Source organism: Diplotaxodon limnothrissa, linkage group LG12 (assembly GCF_057381915.1).
Source record: "Diplotaxodon limnothrissa isolate DT_005_m linkage group LG12, D_limnothrissa_male_GT1.1, whole genome shotgun sequence".
Classification (NCBI taxonomy): domain Eukaryota; kingdom Metazoa; phylum Chordata; class Actinopteri; order Cichliformes; family Cichlidae; genus Diplotaxodon; species Diplotaxodon limnothrissa.
The window spans coordinates 1,844,964-1,863,933 of record NC_140607.1 but is presented as its reverse complement, the minus strand read 5'-3'; the positions used below and the strand labels follow the sequence as shown (position 1 = coordinate 1,863,933).

The window sequence follows — 18,970 nt, the reverse complement described above, 5'->3', positions numbered from 1 at the left end:
ACACCAACAGCCTTCTGCAGTGAAACATGATTAGAGTAGAGTAGAATAGAATAGAATAGAATAGAATAGAATAATTACTTTAATTGTCCCACAAGGGGAAATGTGGTTGTAACAGCAGCAAAAAACAAAACAAAAAAACCCCCACATATACAAACAGAACAGGACACAGAACAGAAACACACAATCTTCACATATTTACATCATGGACAATAGTTACCAAAACAGAGCACTGTACAGTTATTAAAATTAAAGTGCAGATAAGTGGCAAACCCAGGTGTGTGTCTGTTACTTGTGTTTCCAGGTCAGTGTTGATGTCTTCAAGGGCTTTCCTGATGAAGACAGCATTGTCAACTACACCCTGAATCAGGCTTACCGGGACAACGTTTCTGTGTTTGCCAGTGAGTCGCCTTTGCATGTCCGACTGTAATCATAGTATCTAATGCATTTAAAGTGCAGGAGTGAGGTGGACATGCTCTAGATTTTCACAATGTCCCGTTTGTGCTTTGCTTGCAAAAAGGTCACTTGCGTACCCACAGGCCTCAGACTGCTTCCAGCTAGAGGTCAGCTGACTCCTGTCAGCTGACTTCCCTTTGGGCATATCTCATTCCACTGAAGCTTCTTCAGTTCTAAAACCAATCGCTCCCAGATTATTTGCCGTAGTGAGAGTTGTCCATTATGAGGGTCGCTGACCCCCTAATGATTCTCTACCTAATCACATGAGCCAAGGTGTGAAAACGAGTGTAGGTCACAATCACCATTGTGGACCCACTGCGAAGCCTGGCCCCACCCAATCGTGTGATTTCTGAGGTCAAAAGGCCCAGGATGTGAGTGGGCATTAAGGCATCTGGGAAGGATCTCAAAACGTACATGAGTGTGCCCCACACTGCTCCCCCTGGTGGATACACATGACATTACCACTTGATTTCCTAATTGCCGTTTAGGGGCGTTACTACTCATGGTTGCATCATTCACATCACAGGCGGGGATGTCACTGCGCTCTCCCATCAACCAGCAATCAGTCAGGATTCCTCACAGTCCTGTCAGGGATGAGCAGCTGTTTCTGTTTCTGTTTCTATATTATTCAGAGTCGTTCATAATCACATGAAGCATATTAAATGCCCACATCAGAGTTTTGATGCAAAATTAGATTTTCTTTACTATTCTAATGTTTTCTTTCCCCAGGTGTGATTTTCCAGACTAATAAAGATGGCTCCCTTCCACCACATGTTATGTACAAAATCAGACAAAATTCCAGCTTAACAGAGAAGACCAATGAAATCAGGAGGGCCTACTGGCGCCCTGGCCCCAACACTGGGGGGAAATTCTATTTCCTGTATGGCTTTGTTTGGATCCAAGGTAAGGAACTGAAATTCACTTACTTCCCCAGTGCTGACCGTTTGATTGTGGTTGGAATGAGAATTCTCAGTCTTGTGTGGTTTTTGAACAGTATGTAGATCAACGGTTTTATGCACAGGACCCAAGGGGTGACACACTGATATCAGTGCAGTTTCATTTGTTTTTATGAAGTAAAGGTAACGTGCTTACCTGGCCTTGTGTCAGATTGGCACCCTGTCCAGGATGTACCCTGCCTCTTGCCCTGTGGCAGCTGGGATGGGTTTCAAGCCCCCTGCAACCCTGACCTGGATGAGCAGAAGGGGATGGATTGATGGAACGTGCTTACAACGCTGCAGCAGTAGCCTTTTCTAACTACAAATCATATTTTATTTAGTTGCTGAAAGCAGGGAAGCCACTCAACTGACACAGAATATTGAATGATGAAATCAGAGTGATAGACGTGTCTGAAGACAACGCAGTGTAAGGCTGTTTAGCCAGGAGAGGTCACAGGCTCTGACAGGGTTGGATCATTACAAAAAGACTACAAATCAAACTTTCACGGTCACGTGTGTGGGAATGGAAGGAGAGGACCCAAATGCAGGACTCACGGGTTTATTAGTCAGACGACTTCCACCTCAGCTCTTCCTCCAGAAAGGAGAGCGGTGCCTGCTCCCGCTCGTAGAAGTCTGAGGGGTCCATTTCGTGTCTTCATGGGTCTCATCAGGCTATAGCATAGAATGAAATTACAATAGACTTTTATTGGATGTCATTCCTATGAAAACTGGTCACACTACAAGTGTGGTAGCTCTTTAAGGGTCTGTAGTCTTTATCACTGCAGTTTATGTTAAAAGGAAACAGTTGTTTTAAGTTATTAGAATATTTCTACTTCAGTTCATCATCAGCCTGTTTAAAGAATGAGCTTTCAGCTGCTCTCTGTTTATTACCCTCATTCATAACTGAGTACAAGTCACGTGCTGATGTGTAAGCCTGCAGAAGACAGCAAATATATATATATATATATATATATATATATATATATATATACATATATATATATATATATATATATATATATACATATATATATATATATATATATATATATATATATATATATATATATATATATACATATATATATATACATATATATAATTGAGTCCCTTGTATTTTATAATGTTCTAGCTCACTCTTTCTCCATATTTATGTCGAATATTGTCACTGAGTTTCCCATGAAAAATGTTTAAGCATAAATATAAAATAAAGGTTATATAATTCTACTGTACTGTATATTTCATCATGTGAATTAAAAAAATCGTAATTTTTTAAAAGTGATTAATTTGTAAATCAGTCTGACTCACAACATCCTTTATTACCCAAACCGTCACCATCAGCTGATATACAAATATGTAACACACACGCTGGAGAGAAATACGAACCCTGTCTCGATTCTCTTTTCCAGACATGATAGAGAGAGCGATCATCAACACATTTGTGGGGCATGACGTGGTGGAGCCTGGCAACTACGTTCAGATGTTCCCCTATCCATGCTACACCAGAGACGAGTAAGGGACGGACTAACACGTAGCCCTGTACTTTATTTACTGGGATTCTGTTTGTGTGATAATAATAAACAAAATAATGACACGTTACCATTAGAACGTCATGTAAACAGAATGTCTTAAGCAGTTTGAAAAGTTCATTTAAACGTGACCAACGATCGGTTTGGATGAATATATTCCTCCATCAGCACATCTGTCTGTTACTGTGATCATCAGCTCATACCCTGTGTTACTCTTGTCTTTGCAGTTTTCTCTTTGTGATTGAGCACATGATGCCTCTGTGTATGGTGATCTCTTGGGTTTACTCAGTGGCCATGATGATTCAGCATATTGTAGCTGAGAAAGAGCACAGGCTTAAAGAGGTGAGTGTTTGTTAGCGTCCACACGACAGCGTGCTCAAAGATTGTTGGGGATGGGAGCAAACAATTAGTTTTAAACCAAAGCAAATATTGAAACTTTAAACAAACATTTGAAATATAGGGCTTGTATTTACAAAAACATGCAGTACGTACGGCTCAGTGATAGAATCGCTCGCAGCATTTCGTGCATGTCAACACCCCCCAAGCAAGTCCAGCTTATTGCTGGTAATGTGGAGCAGTGTCTCACAACAGTTGGACAGTGATGGACAGTGATTTCAGTGATGGGCCCAAGCACTCATGTACCTGAGGGACATGATCGCATGTCTCCATGTCCACACCCACTGGTCCAGAGCTGGTCCAGTGTTCTGCAACCAGGACAATAACTGCATGGTTCCTCCGGGATCTGAAGTCTGATAAGTAGACGAACTTTCCTGACCAGGTCCAAGATGAAGCGACTCTCCCCTCCTCTGGTAGAAACCCGTCATACAAGCAGCAAGCTGAGGGAATGCAAGGATGCTCACCCTGCCTGTTACCTCTCACCGAGACCAGTGGAATAAATGTGCACGAGCAAGCAGCTGCGAAGAGTCACCAGTGAACTGCTCCCAGTATGTGTGCAGCTGTGTGGCTCCTTTATGTTTCCTTTAGTGTTGAAAAGCAGGGTTGCTCCACAATCCATGGCAACATTGTTCCACGCTGTACATCAGCGCGCAGCCTTAGTGCTGCTCTTTGCTGCCTCCTCTCAGGCCACTTTGATACTGCGACCACGCCAGCCTTAAAAACACAAACATGGGTCCATGTTCTGCTTAGTAAACTTATTTCTTGATTTTGTGCCACTTTTTACATTTTCACAGTTTTAATGATAAGATTATAATGGTTTTTTTTAACATTGATTAATACCTTACACCAAATACATATTATATGTTAACTTGTTGAATGGAATTAAATTTTATAAAACAGTGTAAAAGTACTTTTACTGCTTAAGTACTTTTGAAACATGAGAAGTTTTATTCAATCTTACGCTGATAGGTTAATAAAAAAAAAGACGAGCTGCTGTTTCTCCCGGCAGTCAGGGACTCGTCATCACTTTCCTCCTGCTTACGGCGTCCCTGTCTGATCTTTGACTTCTGTTTATCGTACACTCGCTCACAGCTCTCAGTGTGCGACAAATCCTCTCTGGGCACCAGTATAACTCAGTGGGCGACCATATGACACAAGGCAGCAGCCTGGGCTCTCTCTGCTCACCTGTCTGTCGTCACTACTGGTGTCAAATAAAGACAAAATACCGAAAAAACAGGGGGCGATCGTGGCTCAAGAGCTGGGAGTTCGTCTTGTAACCGGAAGGTTGCCGGTTCGAGCCCCGGCTCGGACAGTCTCGGTCGTTGTGTCCTTGGGCGAGACACTTCACCTACTGGTGGTGGTCAGAGGGCCCGGTGGCGCCAGTGTCCGGCAGCCTCGCCTCTGTCAGTGCGCCCCAGGGTTGTGGCTACAATGTAGCTGCCATCACCAGTGTGTGGATGTGTGTGTGGATGGGTGGATGACTGAACGTGTAAAGCGCTTTGGGGTCCTTAGGGACTAAGTAAAGTGCTATACAAATACAGGCCATTTACCAAAAAACAACATTAAAAAACCAAAAACGCTCTGTGCAGACTGAGCATGATGATGAAAGACAGAAGACTTTATGTCTTTATTTGCTTTGTTGTGAAGCAAACAATCCTGCAGCATAAGTCGGGGCCCAAAACCAAAAGCCACCAGTGGGAATATGTAGAGAATGACCCAGAATTTACTTCAGCTTAGTGACACTTGGACATTATCCTGAACTGTGTGTGTTACATTAAAAGACCTCAAAGTGCTGCAGGTGTGTGTGAGTGGGTAAACGTGGGTTATAGTGGTCACTAGAAAAATAACACCACTCCCATTACTTCACAAAATTCACTTTCCCAAATTTCCCAAATTTATCATTAAAAATAAGGATGTGTGTGAAACAATGAGTGACGGAACAAAGTGTCTCAGTGTGGAAAAGGTCAGAAAGCCGTTTCTAAAGTTGTGGGACTCCAGCGAACCACAAATGCCAGAAACACAGAATAGTGGTGACCCCTCCCAGGAGGAGCCGACCAACCAGAGTTAACCCTGTTTTTCTGTCTCAGGACCTGAAGACTCGCTGTGGTAAACGGAAACAGGATTTCTGCCGTCTGCCAAAACATCCAATAAGGAAAATGTTTGTCCATCTGTTTGTGACCTCAAGCTGAAGCACGCTTCAGCAGGACAATGATCCAAAACACAGCAGCAAGTCCAAGAAACACAACTCTGACCTGCTCAAAGTCCTGACCTGAGTCAGACTGAGATGCTCAAAAACCCTCCAGTGTGGCTGAGTTACAACAATTCTGCAAAGACGAGCCAAATTTCCTCCACAGAGTGTAAAACGCTCACTGCCAGTTATCACAAACACCTGAGTGCAGCTGTTGCTGCTGAGGCCCACCCAGGTTTAGGGGCCGTGTAGCTTTGGGGTTTTGTCCACTTATTCATAAATACTTTTATTTAGCAGCTGCATTTTGTGTTTAGTGTGTTGTATAAGGGTCAAAGACTTTTTCACACTACTGTGCATACTTGCAAATAACCATAGTGTCTCTGTCTCAGGTGATGAAGATGATGGGTCTGAACAATGCAGTCCACTGGGTGGCGTGGTTCATCACGGGCTTTGTCCAGCTGTCCATCTCTGTCACTGCTCTCACGGCCATTTTAAAGTACGGCCGGGTGTTGCTCCACAGCGATCCCTTCATCATCTGGCTGTTCCTTACCATCTATGCCGTGGCTACTATCATGTTCTGGTAAGACTTCTGGCTCAATGCCTCAGTGTGCACAGCTTCACGGATAATGTTTAGTACAGAACAGGAAGGGGATACTCTCACCACAGGGTCAAAGGTCAGTTTTGCCCAGACCTCCAATATATCTACTGGTGTGCATGAGATAAACTATGAATTGAAATGCTATGTGAATAGAGCATGGTGCATTTAAGCCTAGAAAGATAAAACTCATTGAAAAAAATTAGGAAATTGTCAGTTAGCATTTATCGGTACAGTGGAGAACGCATAATTAAATTTTTACCTCTGACAGCAGTTTGATAAGATTAAGCACTTCCTTCCTACAATCTGCAATCAAATCTTATTCGATACTCGCTGGTCATTCTCACTTAAACAAGAGGGTGAATGAACTCTGGCAGTGTTTTCAGTAGTTACAAGAAGCACTCTGAGCACAAACCTCCACCAAGGCAGCTCACTCTGTAGGTTTCAGGGAATAAGATTATAATATGCATTTATTATTTTTACTTTATTCTTTTAAAGAATACTTTAAGACGTTTGCAGTGCATGAATGTGCAGGCTTTTGTTATTTGTCCTGTTGAAACCCACTTATACTATTTTATTATTTATTTATGTGGCAAGTACACGTGTAGCATTCATTACACATTTAAATGTTTCGTTGACCTTGAAGAAGAGGTCAGACATCAAATGACATTTAAATATTAATTAGATATTTTCTATTTGTTGACAATACACACGACTGTGAATATAAACTCTCCACCCATTTAACGTTTCATTTTAATCGATTCAGGACTTATCGAGGCATCATGTTTACAGACATAATGACAGGATGAGATGCATGCAAACTCTACCAGGGAGGTACTTCATTACCTGAAGTAACTTTATTACCATATGCCAAATAAAATGTCCATCCTTCCTGCGAGCAGTCTTTATCCTCGGGTCCTCTGCCAGAGGCCTGGGAGCTTGAGGGTCCTGTGCAGTACTTTGCTGTTCCTGCGCTCTGCTGAGGCCACGCTCCCTGTTGGGGATCACTGCTCTGAGCGCTCCGATTAGGACTGGAGACCTTCACCCTCCAAATCTTCTATTCAGTTTTATTTATACGGCAACAACAGTCGCCTCAAAGTGCTTTATATTGTAAGGCAGACCCTACAATAATACAAAGAACACAGAAAATCCCAACAGTTAGATGGCCCCTGTGAGTAAGTGCTTTGGCGACAGTGGGAAGGAAAAACTCCCTATTAACAGGAAGAAACCTCCAGCAGAACCAGGCTCAGGGAGGAACTCACATCTGCTGCTATTCGATGGGGATGAGGGGAGGAAGACAGGATGAAGACATGATATAGAAGCGAGACAGAGATTAATAATAACTAAATGCAGAGAGGAATGAGAAAGGTGACTTAAGAAGAAACACCCAGTGCATCATGGGAATCCCCCAGCAGCCTACGTCTATTGCAGCATAACTAAGGGAGGATTCAGGGTCACCTGGTCCAGCCCTAACTATATGCTTTAGCAAAAAGGAAAGTTTGAAGCCTAATCTTGAAAGTAGAGATAGTGTCTGTCTCCTGAATCCAAACTGGAAGCTGGTTCCACAGAAGAGGGGCCTGAAAACTGAAGGCTCTGCCTCCCATTCTACTTTTAAATACTCTAGGAACAACAAGTAGGCCTGCAGAGCGAGAGCGAAGTGCTCTAATAGGGTGATATGGTACTACAAGGTCATTAAGATAAGATGGGGCCTGATTATTTAAGACCTTGTATGTAGGGTCTACCTTACAAGGCGCCTTGAGGTGACTGTTGTTGTGTTTTGGCACTACATGTAGACTGACTGGGCTCCCAGTTAGATTTTTGCAAAAAGGTGGCGTTCCCACCAGGGAAGAGTTGCTGTCCCAAGTGGAGGAATTGAAGTATCTTGGCGTCTGTGATGGAAAACAAAAGATTGACAGATAGATTGGGGCCATTTTTGCATGTAGTCCTACCTGGAGGAGGCTCAGGGCACGCCGGAGAAATGTCCCTCCAAAGGCCCGATAATCCCCTCAGTGTTTCCTGAGATTCCTGAGGTCTGGGTTTCTCTTGTTAGGCTGCTGTCCTTAAGACATGGTTATTCATGGACGGATGGATGGATACTAAGCTGTCAGTATGTCAGTGTAAGAGGAGTTTGTAGTCAGCCTCCTGTGGTCAGGACTTTTTTGATCAGTGCTGGAGGTTTCTGCCAGACATGGAAAACCTGGTGTCTTGAGTTTTAATGTTAGTGAGCATTGAGTGATGATTATTTTTGTAAAATCGTGAACCTTGTCTTTATATGTAGTGATTTTGCTGCACATCTCATTGTATTTTTAAAAACTTGTGGAATATGTCCTGAAACAAATGAAGCGTAACTTTTTTCCCAGTTTCCTGGTGTCAGTAATCTACTCCAAAGCTAAGCTGGCTTCTGCCTGCGGAGGAATCATCTATTTCCTCAGCTATGTGCCCTATATGTATGTGGCCATTAGGGAGGAGGTGGCTCACGACAAGATCACTGCCTTCGAGAAATGCATTGCTGTAAGGCATTTTACATTTCTTTCCTTTTTCACCAATCAAAACTCTTTGAATTTGTGGTGCGTTGGTAAAATGTTCTTTATCTGTTGTTCTGTGAAATCAGATAATCCACATTGTTTCCTTCTCTTTTAGTCTCTGATGTCTACCACAGCTTTTGGCCTTGGCTCCAAGTATTTTGCTCTATACGAGGTAGCAGGTGTTGGCATTCAGTGGCAGACCATAAGCCAGTCACCTGTAGAAGGCGATGACTTTAACCTCGGTCTCTCCATGATGATGCTCATCATTGATGCTGGCGTGTACGGTGTGCTGACCTGGTACATAGAGGCTGTGCATCCAGGTGTGAAATCCTTGCTCTCTCAGGTTTTCTCCCAACAAACGTTATTTAGGAATCTTCTGCTGATTCAATTTTCCCTAATTTTCCATTAGGAATGTATGGGCTGCCGCGCCCATGGTACTTCCCACTGCAGAGGTCCTACTGGTCTGGCAGTGGCCGTGTGGAGACCTGGGACTGGCCTTGGTGCGGAGGTGGAGCTGCCAGGCTCAGTGTGATGGAGGAGGATCAGGCTTGTGCGATGGACCACCGGAGGAATGGTAAAAACCAACAATATGGTGCTCGAGGACAAGATTCCCATATTCTGTCAATCAGCTTAAAAACACTGTAATACACACCGTCCTAAACTTCAGTAAAAGGATAAATATAATTTTTCCATCCATAATATCATAATAATATTAAATATTATTATTTCCTTACACAGGAACCTTTCCAAGTTTGCATGTTTGAGCAGGATTATGAATTTCCAGATTCCAATGTGACACACGAGACAGTTCAGTTCAAAATGACATGAAGCCACGCCCCTTATATTTCCTTATTTGTCCCGAGTAAATAATAGTGCTGAGTTCAAATCTCCATGCAGAAACCACAGGGCCTCTCCCTGTTTCAGGCATGTGGTTATTTGCCTCTCCTCTTAGTGCTTTTAACAAAAGAAGTGGAATTAACGACGGAGAAAAACACTTTTTAAATCAATATTTTTATAAATGATTCCGATTTTGTTCTCACTGTCATTCCAACTCCAGAGGAGATCCGCGGGATAGAGGAGGAGCCCAACCACCTTCCCCTGGTGGTGTGTATAGACAAACTGACCAAGGTGTACAAGACAGGCAGTAAACTGGCCCTGAACAAACTGAGCCTCAACCTCCATGAAAACCAGGTGGTTTCCTTCTTGGGACACAATGGAGCTGGGAAGACGACTACAATGTGAGAGGCAGTGTGCAGCATGTAGTAATGGTTTTTATTGTGCAGCTCCGGCACTGGAGAGCTCAATGATTTACTCTTGCATGGTTTTGTAGATCACACTGAGACATGCAGGTTTTATAAGACTCATATATAATGAAATATAAACATCCATGATCTGTTGTTAAATGTTCAGCCTGCTGCAGCTACACACAAACAAACAAAAAAAGAAGAAAATAAAAATATGATATTTTTTAAAGATATATTGGACCAAACAACATTTAAGCAACAAATCCTGTTTAATGTATCACTGTGACCTGTAATCTAAACTGTATGTTCATAGGTCCATCCTGACAGGGTTGTTCCCGCCCACGTCTGGCTCTGCCACCATCTATGGCCACGATATCCGCACTGAGATGGAGCGTATTCGACAGAACCTCGGGATGTGTCCGCAGCACAACGTCCTGTTTGACAAGCTGAGTGTGGAGGAGCATCTGTGGTTCTACTCCAGGCTCAAAGGCATGGCTGAAGAAGACATCTGCAAGGAGATGGACAAGTCAGCTGCTTTTATTCAATTCAGTTTTATTTATGTAGCGCCAAATTACAGCAGCAGTTGCCCAGAGGCACCTTGTATTGTAAGATAAAGAGCCTATCCTGAACCTTTATGGAAATTCAAACTGTGCATATGTAAAGGCACTGAGGTCACAGCACAGGCTTAATGCTGTTTAGTTGTTTGGGACTCATTAGGGTTTAACTTGCCTCACAACGTTTCACTCAACCAGTGTCAGTGCTCCCTGACAACCGATCAACAGAACACAACTCTCTGTGTGTGTGTGTGTCCAGGATGATTGTTGACCTGGAGTTGTCCAACAAGCGTCACAGCTTGGTGCAGACATTGTCTGGTGGGATGAAGAGAAAGTTGTCTGTCGCCATTGCCTTTGTTGGTGGTTCCAGGGCCGTCATCCTAGACGAACCAACCGCAGGGGTGGACCCCTACGCCCGCCGAGCCATCTGGGATCTCATTCTCAAGTACAAACAAGGTGAGTGACTCCTAGGCATCGTGCAGAGTGACATGACATCAATCCAGGGATTCAATCCTCACCAAAGATATTTAAGTGTTGTTCAGTCCGTGCATATTTCTTGTATGCACGTGGGAAAAATGTCCTCTGCGTTCAGTTTTCAGAATATTGTTGCAGAGGCACGCTCTATCCTTTTTTTGATGTCCTGCTTGGTAAATGTAACCCAAACCACCTCCTACATATGTGTGTGGCTCCTCTGCCTTAGGCCGCACAATTCTGCTGTCTACCCACCACATGGATGAAGCAGACCTTCTGGGAGATCGCATTGCCATCATCTCACACGGGAAACTCAAATGCTGTGGCTCCCCACTCTTTCTCAAGAGCACTTATGGAGATGGATACAAGCTGACACTGGTCAAAAAGCAGAGCGAAGGCCGAGGTGTGTGTGTGTGTGTGTGTGTGTGTGTGTGTGTGTGTGTGTGTGGTAGTGTTTTTATTTCCTGCACCTGTGATGCTGTCAGCCTACAGAGCATTTGCAGATTTACACTAAGAAGTCTAGCAGAGCCCTTAATGATACATATGGCCATGATTTATGAATGCATGTGTGCATTGGTATACACAGAAGTGCAATCATATACACTGCATACATTGTTTGTCTACTATATGATTTGTACATTTGGGATTTTATTGGTTTTATCTGACATATGTACAACCTTTGTCTATACTTTGGTGAATTACAGTAGAAAATACTTACTGGTGTTCTGGTATCATCACAAACATACATCCAGCATTCACTTCAATAATCTGATTATAATATAATCATTTATGAGGTGAGAGTTCAGTTAAAGGAGCACCTCATAAATGATGTTCATTTTATTCAGTGTGTGCGTGGAGTTGAACTACACACAGCAGAAAGATGTTAGAAGCAGAGCAGTAACACGATTATTAAACCTTCAACCAAAACTGCTTTTAATAGAAAGGCAAAACAAAAGCACACAAGCAGAAGAGCCCTGCACTATGCAAACATGTGCCCACCACCCCCACCTACCCACCACCATGCAGAAAACCAAAAGTCTTCATGCTTTGTGTTTTTTCTTTCAATGCTAAGGCCAGGCCAGCCAGTTCCAGCCTCCGTCTCTGTCTCCGTCCTCCTCTCTGTCGCCTTGCTCAGAAGTTCAGGTCACTCAGTTTATTCGTCAGTTTGTGGCTTCCTGCCTGCTGGTGTCCGACTCCAACACTGAGCTGTCCTACGTGCTGCCTTCTGAGGCTGTCAAGAAGGGCTGTTTTGAGAGGCTGTTTCAGGTACATTTACACAAGCAAAGAAAACTCTTCTGTTACAGAATAAACTCACAGCTATTGATCGCAAGGTTGGTAGTTTGATCCCTGGTTGCTCCCAGTCTGTATGCCAAATATCCTTGGCCAAGATACTAACCTCAAGTTGCTCATCAATGCATCCATCAGAGTGTGAATGTTTGATAAAAAACACGTGTGTAGAAAAAGAGTAGAAAAAAGTGCTGGTGTGAATGATGAGTAGAAAAGCAGGTCATTTACATCTTTTCTGATGCTGCTGCTGATTCTATATATGGTCTGGCTAATTGCATAAAAGACAATGTGTTTTAAATTTAATCTAATTCAATTCAGTTTTATTTATATAGCACCAAATTACAACCACAGTTACTTCAAGGTGCTTTTGTAAACTAACAACTCTACAATAATACAGAAAACAACTGCCTTGGTGGCTGTGGGAAGGAGAACTCCCTTTTAACAGGAAGTAGCTTCCTGCAGAACCAGGTTCAGCAAGGAGCAGTGATACTCTGTGATAGGTCGGCCGTGCAGGGAGGAAGACAGTAGAACTGTCACGGCGGGGTGCGCCGATGTGTGCGGAAACAGGACCCAAAAGCAGATGATGACGAGGAATAGTAATGATTAACAGAAAAGTGAACCTTTATTGCGATGACGGCAGGAAATGAACCAAGAGACCAAAGCAAACAGGCAAAACACTAAGAAACAAAACACTGAACTGGCAAAACACTAAGAAACAAAACACTAAAGGTACTAAGACCAAAAACTATAACTATGACCGAGGTGGAAAATAAACAGGCTAAGACTATGACGATGACTGTAACTCTGGTGAGAATAAACAGACGAACTGACAATGGCATGAAGAAAACAAAAGGCTTAAATACAGACATGAGGTGATCAGGGGAAGTGGCGACACATGAGGAAACAGCTGACTGACATGAATCTAATGACAGGACCAGGAGGAGTGAAACTAAATACAATGACCAAAGAACACATGACACTGTCAGAATAAAACAGGAAACACTAAAACTAGACATGACAATACAAACTTAACATACCAAATATGTGATGAATAATGCAAGAACTCAAACAGAAAACCCAGGAGCAATAACTGCCTAAACTAAAGGCAAATAGGAAATAACACAAAACTAACAACATCTCAAAAAATAAGAACAATACAAAGAAAACTCAAAGTGCTGGGTCGGAGACCCAGCCTGTGACAAGAACTGTGGAAGAGGGCCGTGGATTCATAATCGATGGATGGATGAATGGGTGGATTTGGCCTGCACCAAGCAGACCCCCCACCGGGCACCAAAGAGGCCCAAGCCAGGGGAAGCAACTACAAATGAGTAGCAGTAGGGAGGGGAAACCCCCAACCTCCATGACCATGGCCTGCAGTGGGCAGGGCTCAGAAAGGCCCAGGCTCAGGCCTAGCCAAATATACATGTTCCCAAAAGGAGACGAGCAAAACTGAGAATGAAAAAACTAAATGGGATATAATAAAAACTTAAAATGATATAAATAAAGGACAAAGATGTGGAAACCACACAAGTAGTAGTAAAATGTTGAACTCAAAATGCTAGTACAAAGACCCAGCACTGTAAGTGTGACATAAAAAACAACTTTTTAACAGTGTTGTAGTACCCCTAACCTTGGCAGATCTTAGCATGGTGTGCAGTGTCCTCAAAGAAGTGGACAAAAGAAGACCCATAAAGGCCGACAAACTTCAGTTCAGTTTTATTTATATAGAACCAAACAACAGTCGCCTCAAGGTGCTTTATACTGTAAGGTAAACCCAACAATCATATGACCCCCTATGAGCAGCACTTTGGCGACAGTGGGAAGGAAAAACTCCCTTTTAACAGGAAGAAACTTCCGTCAGAACCAGGCTCAGGGAGGGGCGGGGCCATCTGCTGTGATTGGTTGGGGTGAGAGAAGGAAGACAGGATAAAGACATGCTGTGGAAGAGAGATTAACAACAAGTGTGAAAACCTCCCGGAGCAGATAACCAGTATCTAAAAGCCACGTCCTTTAGAAACGGGGGAAAAATACAGCACCTGACACAGGACCACGTGCACCCGGCCCTTCATTTGACCTACTGTTTGCTGAAGTCTCATCAGAAATGATCTAACTGTAAGAGTGGCTGTCAAGAAGCCATTCTTAAGGAAGTATGCCAAGTTGTGCAAGAACTAGACTGAAACAGGCCTTAAGAATGAAGCCAAGCGTTTCATTTTTGTATCCAATCCTCAGTTTGTAGCAATCAAAAGAAAGCTGAGCATATTTATCGACCTTTAAAACATCTTGACATAAATTAGTTATGATGTTTTACAGGTCGATCTCATAGTTTAATGTGACGATTAAGCCAGCAGTGTTGCTGACAGTACTGACAGGTTGTGATCTATCATGGAGTACCGTCTGGTAAGCATTGGCTTCATTTTTTAGTGATCCCAAACACACTGCAGTGCAGTAAAAGCATATCTGGGTAGACAAATTCCCAGTGAAACACTATCAGCCATTCACTGACCTGCCCAGGACCTCAATGTTATTGTAGCGGTGTGTAATCATCTTGACAGAGAATGAAGCAAAAGGCAGCAAACAGCCACAGATAAGCTTTGGAATATCCTTCAAAAAGCCTGAATAAGTATACATGAAGACTACTTCCAAATAAAGTTCATTCTTCATTCTGTGCTGAAGAATAAAGGCGGTCATACATAAAGACAGACTTTGTACACAACAATCTTCAAACTCTCATTTTGCCTTATTTACTAATTTGCCATTGTGCCTCCAGGCTTTAGAGAAGAGCTTGGACTCCCTGGCACTGACTAGTTTTGGGGTAATGGACACCACCTTAGAGGAGGTCTTTCTCAAAGTGTCTGAAGAGGACCAGTCTCTTGAAAACAGCGATGCTGGTGAGCACATGTTTCTTATATGTTCATATGTGTGTTTTGACTTCATCGGTTGGCACATGGCTGACATGATTACCTTCTTCCCACCCCTGTTATCTCTGAGCAGACGTAAAGGGTTCGCCAGGGGGGAGCTCTGTAGGGAAATCATCAATCGGTTCAGAAGGTTTGGGGGGACCACAGGGTGAGACAGGATCCCAAGTGGAGCCTGAAAAGCCAACGGTGGAACTAAACAATCTGGTGAAGTGCTCCACACTAAGCCAGAGCCAGTCTTCTCTAATGTCCTCCTCATCTGTCGGCTCAGTAAGAGGCGATGAAGGAGGGCTATATACCGACTTCTATGGAGATTACTGTCCGCTCTTTGACAACAGACAGGGGGCTGACTCTGCTAGCCTCCAGGGTAAGACAACAACAACAGCAGATGTACTCTTGTTTGATCGTTCTTTGCCACATCTTTCATGAATTTATACACAAATGAAAAACATTTTTGTTTGTTTGTTTGTTTTTTGCTAGTTTATTAAAAACATCTTTACATTCTCTTACTCTGCTGAGGCAAATGATGGTGTGGTGCACTCTATTGGTTTGAGCATCTTTAAAATGTGTCAAGAAATGATGGTTGGAGACCAGATGATGCAGAGTGACAGTGAATCCAAAATTTGGGAAAAAATGACCTTAATAAAAGAACAAGTCAATCATCCGTCCATCCTTCCCTCCCTTGTTATGGGCAGAGGTGGGACCAAGTCATTGTTTTGCAAGTCTCAAGTAAGTCTCAAGTAATGTCAGGCAAGTCAGAGTCGAGTCTCAAGTCACTGGTGTAAAAGTCCGAGTCAAGTCACAAGTCTGAAATTTTGAATTTCAAGTCCTTTCGAGTCTTTAAAAAAAACAAAACGAAAAAATAATGTTGCAGTTATGCTAAATGTAAATATTAGACCATGTAATTTTAAAATCTGTGTTTTTCTCAACACATGACAAAATAGTGAACTTAGAAAATATACACAAATTGTGAAATTGCACCTCTTTAAAATGCAGCTCAATTAAACCTAGCTCCAAGAATAATTTTCACCGGCAGTTCTGAGATAAGCTGCATGTTATTCTTGGATGCGCTTGTAGGACCGGTGTCGTGCCAAAGTAGGTATCCCCGACAGAATTTGTTTCCCCTGTGCTGGGAGCACGCAGGAAGTACTGATGTTTTCATTTTGTGAAAAATTAGTATCGTTACATTACCATTCAGTTTGAGGGTTACAACAGAAAATTATATATTTATTGCTCACGGGGTATCAGATGGGATTATTTTAATAAACCATAAACATTTTGGCTAATAACTATTTTTATTCTCCTGTAACTTTATTATATAAAGAGCTAAATCCTCCAAAGTTTCAGGAGAAATGCGTCATAATAAGAAGTGTTTGTGAACGAAAAATCAGCAATGTGGGATCCTGTTTGTCTGTGATTTACACAGGGGGAACAAATTCTGTCGGGGATACCTAGTTTGGCACGATAGTAACTTCAGGTCACTGCAACAAGCCCAGGTACAGTTTACCGACGGATGGGTGCAGGACCTTGAAATGCACCGTGTAGAACGAAAGACCATCGTACGTATCATAAGTTTACCAGTCTCACAAATCGTCGTCATAAATACACATTCGTTAACCGTTTATTAATAGGACCTTTGAGCTCAGCGGTAATTAATTAGCAGTGGAAATAATTTCTGGTAGCATCACAGAAATGTAGCAGTGACAATAATACTGTATGCTGTAATCGTACTGGGCAATTAGTGATACAAAAAACCTGTTTTATCCTGTGAATAAAAGTATATGTTTTTGTCAATGTACCATAATAACAGAAGCGAAACGCAATATTGTGTCAGGACAATTCACTATTTATGCACAATAAATAAAGGAGCATAGCGCGACAATTTCTGTTCAGCGCCAGACTTGCTTGTAACCTATATCACTAATTATGTTATGAAAATGACTCATTAACTACAACAGCAGACTGACCTTCGTGTAAATGCTTGGAGCAGACTAACCTGTGAGCTGGAGTGTTCTGGGACGTTATATTTGATCTTTGAATGGCTGCAATCCAGTCCATCCGTCGCGTCTTTGTTACTTCGGAAACACGACTCGAACAATTTCTCTTCAACGACGTAATCCGATAACAACCGATCTCTTTACCCGTCGGCTTCCCGTGGCTGTCATGCGACCGGCTATTGCAGTTAATAATACAACAGCTTCTTGCTATTTTTGTGTTTCTTTTTATCGCTGTGTAACTGATTTTAATTGAAAGCCTGCGTGCGCTAGTACCGCTTGCCACGAGTTCCCAGAATCCTTTGCGGTTTTACCCCTGAATGACGTCACATTTTCAATCTCTATATAATATGCATGTTAAATTTTATATTTGGGGTAAAATATCAAGTCTTTTCAAGTAAACCGGTTCAAGTCCAATTCAAGTCCCAGGTCATTGGTGTAAAAGTCCAAGTCAAGTCACAAGTCTTAGAACATTTTTTCAAGTCAAGTCTAAAGTCATAAAATTAATGACTCGAGTCTGACTCGAGTCCAAGTCATGTGACTCGAGTCCACACCTCTGGTTATGGGGGCAACAGCCTAAGCAGAAAAGCCCTGATCTCCCTCTCCCCAGCCACCTCACCCCACCAGTGTGTTATGGACTTGCTCCAAAGCCTCCTGCAGATGGGTCATGCTGCCAATATCTAACCTAGGAGGCAGCCAGGCAGCGTCTTGCTCTTGTTCCATCCTGCATCTGAGGTTTGACTAATGGACGATCTGTCCCTGAGAAGAGACCTTTCTAGGGAAGCTGAGAAGTGTGACCCCCATGTCTTTATCCACAGCATGTCTTTATCCTGTCTTCCTTCTCTCACCCCACCCAGTCGCAGCAGATGGCCGCCCCTCCCTGAGCCTGGTTCTGCTGGACGTTTCTTCCTGTTAAAAGGGAGTTTTTCCTTCCCACTGTCGCCAAAGTGCTGCTCATAGGGGGTCATATGATTGTTGGGTTTTTCTCTGTAGGTATTATTATACCTTACAGTATAAAGGCCCTGAGGCGACTGTTGTTGTGATTGGGCGCTGTATAAATAAAATTGAATTGAAAGAAACCCTCTGATCCCCCCCTTCTTAAAGATGGGACTCACCACCCCAGATCTCCATGCAGTGCTGCAGAGGAGTATCAATCAAAACAGCCCCACAAGATTTGGAGCCTTTACGAGCTCAGGGCAAACCTCCTCAACCCCAAGGGCATGGCTACGCTCTTGGTCCTCTACAGAAGATGTGTCAGTGGATTAACATGCTTAAAGTATTCCTTGCAATGCCTGACTACATCATGAGTTCAAGTCAGCAGCACCCACACCCACTACACACTGTAAGTAGTGCTCTGCTTTCCCCTCCTGTACCACTCATTTGCCAGAATTGCTTCAAAACAAACTGAAAGTCTCTTCCCATGAAGTTTTTGCTCCAGTTACTGCACGAGCCGCCTTCTCTTGGTCTGCCGGTAACCGTCCGCTGCCCACAGTGTAGTAAGCCCAATAAAAATTCTTCTTCAGCTTGAGGTTTACCCTTACCTCCTCTGTTCACCATTTGGTTCAGGGATTACCACCACAACAGGCAATAACATCTTTGCCGCAGCCTCAGCAATGGAGATGGAGAATATGATCGATATAGACTCAATATCAGCCTCCTTCAGACTGCTGTCAACATTCTAGTTGAGGAATTCCCAGAGCGGAGCCTCTGCCAGGCACATTTAGGCGTGCCAGGTTCAATATCCTCCCCCACCACCTGATCCTACTCATTACCAGGCGGTGGTCAGTTGATGGCTCTAGCCCTCTCTTCATGCGAATGTTCTGGATAGATCAGAAATCTGATAATACAATAAGACAACTGACCATCAACCTACGGTGTCCTGGT

General features: G+C 43.0%; 1 protein-coding gene across 2 annotated transcripts in view; it reads left to right on the top strand.

Annotated features, from left to right (window-relative positions):
* The window catches only part of abca2 (ATP-binding cassette, sub-family A (ABC1), member 2), a 116,332-nt gene that overhangs the window by 57,189 nt on the left and 40,173 nt on the right, over positions 1 to 18,970 (top strand). For both annotated transcript variants that reach the window (XM_085367023.1, XM_085367024.1), the window contains 15 exons: positions 302 to 398; positions 1,183 to 1,356; positions 2,798 to 2,900; positions 3,145 to 3,259; positions 5,891 to 6,081; positions 8,457 to 8,607; positions 8,737 to 8,941; positions 9,031 to 9,195; positions 9,679 to 9,859; positions 10,179 to 10,391; positions 10,679 to 10,875; positions 11,120 to 11,293; positions 11,963 to 12,156; positions 14,945 to 15,065; positions 15,169 to 15,459. In XM_085367023.1, the coding sequence (XP_085223149.1) occupies positions 302 to 398; positions 1,183 to 1,356; positions 2,798 to 2,900; positions 3,145 to 3,259; positions 5,891 to 6,081; positions 8,457 to 8,607; positions 8,737 to 8,941; positions 9,031 to 9,195; positions 9,679 to 9,859; positions 10,179 to 10,391; positions 10,679 to 10,875; positions 11,120 to 11,293; positions 11,963 to 12,156; positions 14,945 to 15,065; positions 15,169 to 15,459 (2,572 nt within the window). The remainder of the gene's footprint in view (positions 1 to 301; positions 399 to 1,182; positions 1,357 to 2,797; positions 2,901 to 3,144; positions 3,260 to 5,890; positions 6,082 to 8,456; positions 8,608 to 8,736; positions 8,942 to 9,030; positions 9,196 to 9,678; positions 9,860 to 10,178; positions 10,392 to 10,678; positions 10,876 to 11,119; positions 11,294 to 11,962; positions 12,157 to 14,944; positions 15,066 to 15,168; positions 15,460 to 18,970) is intronic.